The sequence below is a fragment of the Phlebotomus papatasi genome, chromosome 1 (genome assembly GCF_024763615.1).
Source record: "Phlebotomus papatasi isolate M1 chromosome 1, Ppap_2.1, whole genome shotgun sequence".
Lineage (NCBI taxonomy): Eukaryota > Metazoa > Arthropoda > Insecta > Diptera > Psychodidae > Phlebotomus > Phlebotomus papatasi.
Window position 1 is genome coordinate 21,439,369 of NC_077222.1, and position 6,988 is coordinate 21,446,356.

At 29.0% G+C, this 6,988-nt stretch overlaps 1 protein-coding gene across 13 annotated transcripts in view; it reads left to right on the forward strand.

The window, feature by feature from the left end:
• LOC129798181 (sodium/potassium-transporting ATPase subunit alpha) overlaps positions 1-6,401 on the forward strand; it is a 128,530-nt gene extending 122,129 nt beyond the window's left edge. For all 13 annotated transcript variants that reach the window (XM_055841200.1, XM_055841193.1, XM_055841199.1 and 10 more), the window contains one exon: positions 2,989-6,401. In XM_055841200.1, coding sequence (XP_055697175.1) covers positions 2,989-3,109 — 121 coding nt within the window. In that variant the 3' untranslated portion in view covers positions 3,110-6,401. The remainder of the gene's footprint in view (positions 1-2,988) is intronic.
• Positions 6,402-6,988: the final 587 nt, after the last annotated feature.

The following is a 6,988-nucleotide window of genomic DNA, read 5'->3' on the forward strand; positions in this document are numbered from 1 at the left end:
ATTTTTCTATTTTTTTTGAGTTTGATACCAATCATTTTCCAAACTGTTTATTACTTTAATATTATTTTGTTTCAGCTCTCGTAAATATGAAAAGGGTTTTGGCCATTTAATGATTGCGAAAATATCATGAATATTTGTCGAATCGAGGTTCTCAAGTATTGTAAAAATTTTACAAAAATGCTTGTCAAATCCGAAAACAATACCAAATTAGCTACCAAGAAAACTTTTCTTGGCGAAAACTCGTAACCTCTTAACATTTAATATGCCTCAAGAAATACAAGAAAATGTGAAAATATTGAAAAAAAAATAATAAGTACACATCTTTTTCTCTTCCGAATTCCTGTTGGAATTTTACTTATTATTTTCAAAAAAAAAGACCAAATTATAAATAAGAATTTTTAAATTTTACAGAAAAAATATATATTGATATGAATCCAATAATCCTTGCCAAATTGCTAAAAAAAGACTAAAAAAAAAGACTTTAGCATTATTTGATAATATTCAGAAAATTTGTACAAAATCACAAGAAAATGAGAAAATCTTTATACGTATAAATATTCATTTATAATTGAATTGGTACAAATGCAAAGGATTTATTTAAAGTTTTTTTTTTACTGTAGTAAAATATTAAGAAGTGAAATTTATCATGAATTGTCGTTGCAGTCATTTAAGTGTTAAGAGGAATCGTGATGATAAATCAAAGCTTATAACAATGTAAGTTAATTGTTTATTCATTCATTGAATTTATAATTACTTCAGTATTCAGTTTTTTTGCGACCAAAAACAGCGCGCGGAATGTCAAAAAAACGATTTCCACAAAGAGTTCCACACGAAAATTTCGCCTGATTCTCTCCGATATACGTGGATACGGAGAGAAGGCAGGTGGGAAAAATAGGCGAAATGTCACGGAGAGAAGTTCGCGTAAAATCTTGTCTCACAAAGTGGAGGATCTGGAGAGAGAACGGAAAGAGATATAGACAAGCGGTTTTCGGCAAAGGTTAAATGTCGATAAGTGACGAGAACTTGATGATGTCAGACCCAACCCCCCCCCCTTCCGCCATTTCGAAACACCCCCAAAATTTGTTTTTTTTTTTTTTTTGTAAATAATTTAGCCCCTATGGCATCGATCGATCTCAAATTTTAGTATATTATAGATGGGCCTTAAAGCTTTCGATCGATACCAAACTTAACCCCCTCCGACCCCCTTGACCCGAGCTAGACGGGGTCAAAAATTGAATTTTTAAATAGTCATATCTCTGATTTTAATTATCGGATTTGTAAAAATTTTGGTGTTTTGGAAAGCTCTCTTGAAGTTCTACAACCCTCATGACACCCTAATTTCATCCGATTAAGGGCAGAATCACATTGACAGTAAAATGCTCACCGTCACCGTCAAAGCCCTCACCGTATTTCGTTAATTTACGCATTTTCATTGTAATTTTTACGGAAATTCTCAATTACCGTATTACATTATCTCATACTCGGTGGCACTAGGTGAAAATAATATAAGAAAATTGAAGAAATAAAACGAAAATGCGATAAACGGTGAGCAAAAATACTGTACGAAAAACTGTAGCAAAAAAAAATCCTACAGTTTTTTTGCTTACCGTTTATCGCATTTTCGCTTTATTTATTCAATTTTCTTATACTATTTTCACCTAGTGCCACCGAGTATGAGACAAGGTAATATCGTAATGGAAAATTTGCGTAAGAATTGCAATGAAAATACGTAAATCAACGAAATACGGTAAGGGCTTTGACGGTGACGGTGAGCATTTTACTGTCAATGTGATTCTGCCCTAAATTCGAAACATGTCGAGCCAATTTTATCCATCTCGGTGGCCAAGAACTGCTTGCTCGACCCGATTCTTTATCCAAAAAATTCAACTCACGATCGAATTTTCATGCATTCTGAGTTGGAAGCACTCAGAGTTGCACGCATTTCGAGGTCACCTGTAAATAATCTCAGCTATCATAAGCTTATCTGGGCTTATCACTGGTTTTCTCAGGGATAAAAGCTTTTTTACAATGGCTCCCAGCTTTTTCATCCTGGGTCCGGGCAATTTTTTAATCTTATATCACTATCTAAAATATGTGCTTACTCTCATTTCTGGATAAAGATGAACCAGCGTCCATATACTTTTGACCATTCTTCCTTCTAAGAAATAGTTTTTATACTTTAGAATTGTTCCTTCGTGGTTTGGAAAATTGGTTCCAGAACAAAAGTTGTTACCTATATCAATGTCCCGTTCGTGGTGATTTCGGGACCGGATTTGACCATTCTCCTTTACGCAAAAAACGCTTAACTTTTCAGCTGATCTTTTTCAAAACAAATTTTTCGAGCTGATTATTCTCAAGGATCAGCCTATATTCGGCATTAGGCTGAAATTTTAAGGATATGTCTACCAAAAACGTTTTTATCTCATTCTTTTTTGATGCATTCCATATTGCATCTGGAAAACGTTATCAAGCGGCTATATAGCACAACTATAGCCCATCTGCAAGCGCTTTCAACAGGGTTGTGCCATAGATTCTATCAGCCCTTTCATAATGATATCAAGGCAACCGCAGGCGCGCAGGCGTAGCCTCCCCTCGCGTTATGACCTGATAGATCGCTACTAATCAGATTTATCCTAATCCGAATTATTATATTTCTTTATCTTAAGTTTATGATATTTTCTTGAAAAATATATCATTATCATTATGATTTTTGACTTTTAGGTTCGCGTCTCAGCTTATAATTTTTTTGTTTGACTATCAAAGTATTTTAACCTTAAATCCAATTGAATTCTCTCAGTCAGCTTGACCCTGATATGAAACTTTTTAGACTTATTCCGAGTATTTTTTCTTCAATTTGAAGATATATGAAATTTTCGAAATTATCATGAAATTTTGGGATAAAATGAAATTTTGCCTTTTCATGTGGAAAATATCTCATTCAACATTTAGTTTGCCTTTCAAAGCATGTTCTAACCAAAATTCTTGCAGGTTCGTATGGTGGCTCCCAGCTCTGCCATTTATGTTGGCCATCTTTGTCTATGATGAGACGCGTCGATTCTATTTGCGTCGCAATCCAGGCGGTTGGCTGGAGCAGGAAACTTACTATTAAAAAAAAGAAAAGAGAAAAGAAATTTGCAGTTGCTGCACATTCGAAACAAGTAAAAAACAAGCTATTAGTGAAAAAACGATTATACTTTCTCATCTTTCTGTTTTTTTGAAAAGAAAAAAAATAGGAAAAAAAGAAACTTAAGGGCAAATGAAAATGAAACAAAAACAAAAGCAAACAACTGATAAACAGTTGAGTGAAACTGTTTAAAAAATTTGGTTTTCGGAAGCCTCATTTTCTCACGCACTCTAATGAAAGATTGAATGAAAGTTTAAAAAAAAAAATAAGCAAGAAATGAAGATTTCAAAGTAGTTTAAAGTTATATAAAAAAAATTATTACATTTAAGGGCAGCAAAATTTTTTTAGTTTGACAATATTATGATTTTCTTTTCAGTTATTATTTTTTTCTTTTTTTTTTTAATTGTTAAAGACAGAAAAGAGTGAAGTGGGAAAATAATGATAATAATTGGGATTGAAAGGGGGAAGCTGATAAAGGTTGATTTTTCGTGAAAAAAACAAAGGAAAGAAAAGAGGATCATCAGAAACCAACCACCGTAAAGAAATGAATATTTAATTGTAAATGAGGGAAGATGAAAAAAAAAACAAAATATTGGATAAATATAGCAAAGAATTTTTTTTGCATGAAATGCAAAAAAAAAATGAAAATCTTTATAATGCAATAGAGAAGAAGAAAAATCATTTATTTTAATAATAATTAATTATTTATTGAAAGCATGAGAAAAAAATAATAATATCCTGTAATTGGAATCGCGAAAGATTTTTAAATATTTTCTTTTCATCCTCATTGAAGTTTTTTTTTTGGTTATTTTTTATTTTTAATAAATTCTGTGTCTGTATTTTTTTTCAATTGGATGGGTTTTTTTTGTAGAAAGTTTTTTTAATAAGGTTTCTTCAGGACAATTTTAAGGAGAAACCGGCGTATTTGATGCTGAAATCGAGCTGTAAATTTTTTTTGGGAAAAAAAACAGAAAAAGGTAAAGTTAAAATTTTTAAAATTTCAGATACAGGCACCCCGCGAAAAGCTGAAAAAACCAAGGTTTAAAAAGAATAATTAAAAAAAAACATAAAACAAATCATAAAGATACAAAAACTACTGCCTGATTGTTGTTGTTTAATTATCATTAATATTTCATTTTTTATCGTATCGTTAAGATTGTAAATTTTTCTTTTCTGTGTTTTTTTTTAGTGAATTAAAAAATAATTGCGATAGACATTTCTCAAAATTTTTCAACACGCAAATAATGGGTAAGAAAAATTAATTTAAAAAACAAAAAATAAACTTTCTTTTTCTTTAAAATCGGTGAGAAAGCTTATAGAAAAAACAAAGTATAATAGTAGTAAAAAAAAGAAATTTTTAAATTAAAAAAACTGTGTTGTTGCTGACGAGAAAAATAAAAGAAAAATTGAGAAATAATGTCTTTTTTTAGTATTAGTGATGAGGAAAATGACAAAGTACATCTTACAAATTGGCCTGATTTCAATGTGAACTAGTAAAAAAATATTTAAAAAAAACGTACATGCTGTTAAAAAATATAAATGTGAAAATATTTAGGCAGTCACAAGTAAAATTTGTCGTCACGGTTTTTTTTTATTATTTTTTTAAAATTTATTTCCGGATTTTCTTACGGATTTTTCGATATTTTTGATTTCTAAATTTAATAAGAAAAATTTAAAGATTTATAAAGAAAGTGTTCAAGAAGTTGCAGCTAAAACAACTTCAATTAAATCTTTTTCTTTGTAATATTTTTTTTTCTTAGAGGAGCGCGGCACACAGAAAAAAAACTATATAGTATTATATTTTAAAAAGTAGAATTTTTGAAGAACGAGAAGTTAAAAAAAAACAATATTGAGATCAGCCGGAATAAAGAAAAAATTGAATAAATATAATTATGTTACTATTAATTATGTTTAATCTTATATTGAAAAAAAAGTAAAAAAAAGAAAGGAATTAAATAAACTGTATTTTTGTTTGCAAAAAAAAACTATTAAAAAAAATAGGCAGAAGTAATGAAAGAAAAAAATGAGAGAATAATAATTATAAAAAAAAAATTGAAAAAATATATATAGAGGTGAGGACAAAAAAGAAAAAAAAAACATTTTTAAAATGGAGAAAAAATCTAGTAGATATTAAAATTAATAATTATTAGATTAAATAATAAAAAAAGAGAGATAAAGAAATTTTAAAAAAGAGCAACAAATAATTCTATTATTATTACATTTAAAAAAAAAAAAACAAGAGAAAAAAAACAACAAGATGGAATAGAACATGAGACAGGCTTACTGCCGAATTAAAAACAAAAAAAAAAAAGAAAAAATAAACAAGTGGTATGTGAACGTTTAAATGTGAAGTGAATAAAAAAATAAAAAAAATAAAATCACATCCGTAGAAGGCACAAGGTGTAAGAAGAGAAAATAATAATAAAAAAATTGTATTTAGGCCTAGGACCTAAGCTAAATAAATGATGAAAAAAAAAAGATGAAACCTATATATACTGCTATTATAAATGAAATATTAAATAATTTAATGAGAAGTAATTAAATAAATTAAAGAGAAAAAAAAAACATGAAACCTGCGCTTCAGCCATCTTTTAGACAATTTTCACAAGTGACAGAAAAAAAATCAGAAAAAAACACTTCGAAAAAAATCCACACGCGTCAAGTGTTAAAAGAATAATGAAAATTTCAAAAAAAAAAGTAGTTTGCAAGAGATGAAAAGTGCAAGAAAAAAAAATTCACTCAAATATTTGCAATTTATTTTTTGTTTTTTGCTTCAGAAATCACAGAAGAAAAAATCACAAACACTTACACAAGAATAGAAGTTGTTTGAACATATTTTCCTCGTCAGAAGATTAAATTTAACAAAAAAAATGAAAAAAAATCAAGAGTTTAAACCATTTGCAGTGAAAAGAAAATAATAAAAAAAAACAAGTGTTAATTAGCTTTATTTTAAAAGCTAGAGAAATTCCAAATGAGATTTTAGATGGTCTCAAGACAGAATAAAAAAAAAAAGATTTTATGGACATGAAAAAAAACTCTTACAGATCAATAAAAGATTTCAACAAGATCAAATATTCTTGTTTTTATTTTTACCATTTTTGCAAATTCCACTCCGATTTTTTTTTGTCAATGGTTACCGCAAAACTTGGCGAAATGTCTCGAAATGGAAAAGAAAAAAGTTCACTGAAAAATGTCTAAAAACTCGATGGCTTTGGTAGACAACCTAAGTTGGCTGATTTTTCTACTCTCCCAGTTATTTTTGATTTAAAAAACAAAATGACAGATTGATGTGTCAGAGAAGAGTAAAACGAACTGATGACAGCATGAAAGGCACAGTTTGTAAAATACTCAGGAAGAATCTTTCAAAATCCTTAATATTTATTTCTAGATTGAAGAAAAATATGTTCAGTATACCTTTAAAAGATTGCCAGAAGAGGTTACGTTGCAAAGTAAGGTTATAGTAGTTACATAACCTAGAAATGGACAGCTAAAACCATTTTTTTTAAATTCGTTTTACCTGTCAAGATATTCCAATAATTCGCGTTGAAAACTGAGGTTAACTCGAAAACTGATATAATCAATGAAAAACACCCTTCTGAGGTTAGCTTTGTGACATAACCTAGAAAAAGACAGCCCTGTCCAATATTTTTCCTCCTTATAAAAAGTTTAGAGAGCGATATTATTTATTTTCACTAACGAAATCGCAGGGATATTTTCTAAATTTGCTAAAAGAGGTTATGTTGCAAAATAGGGTTAACTTAATGAGATAACCTAGATAAGGATAGCCAAAAACCTTTTTTTAATTAGTTTTAGCTGTCAAGATATTCTAATAATTCGTGTTAAAAAGAGAAGGGTAACTCGCAA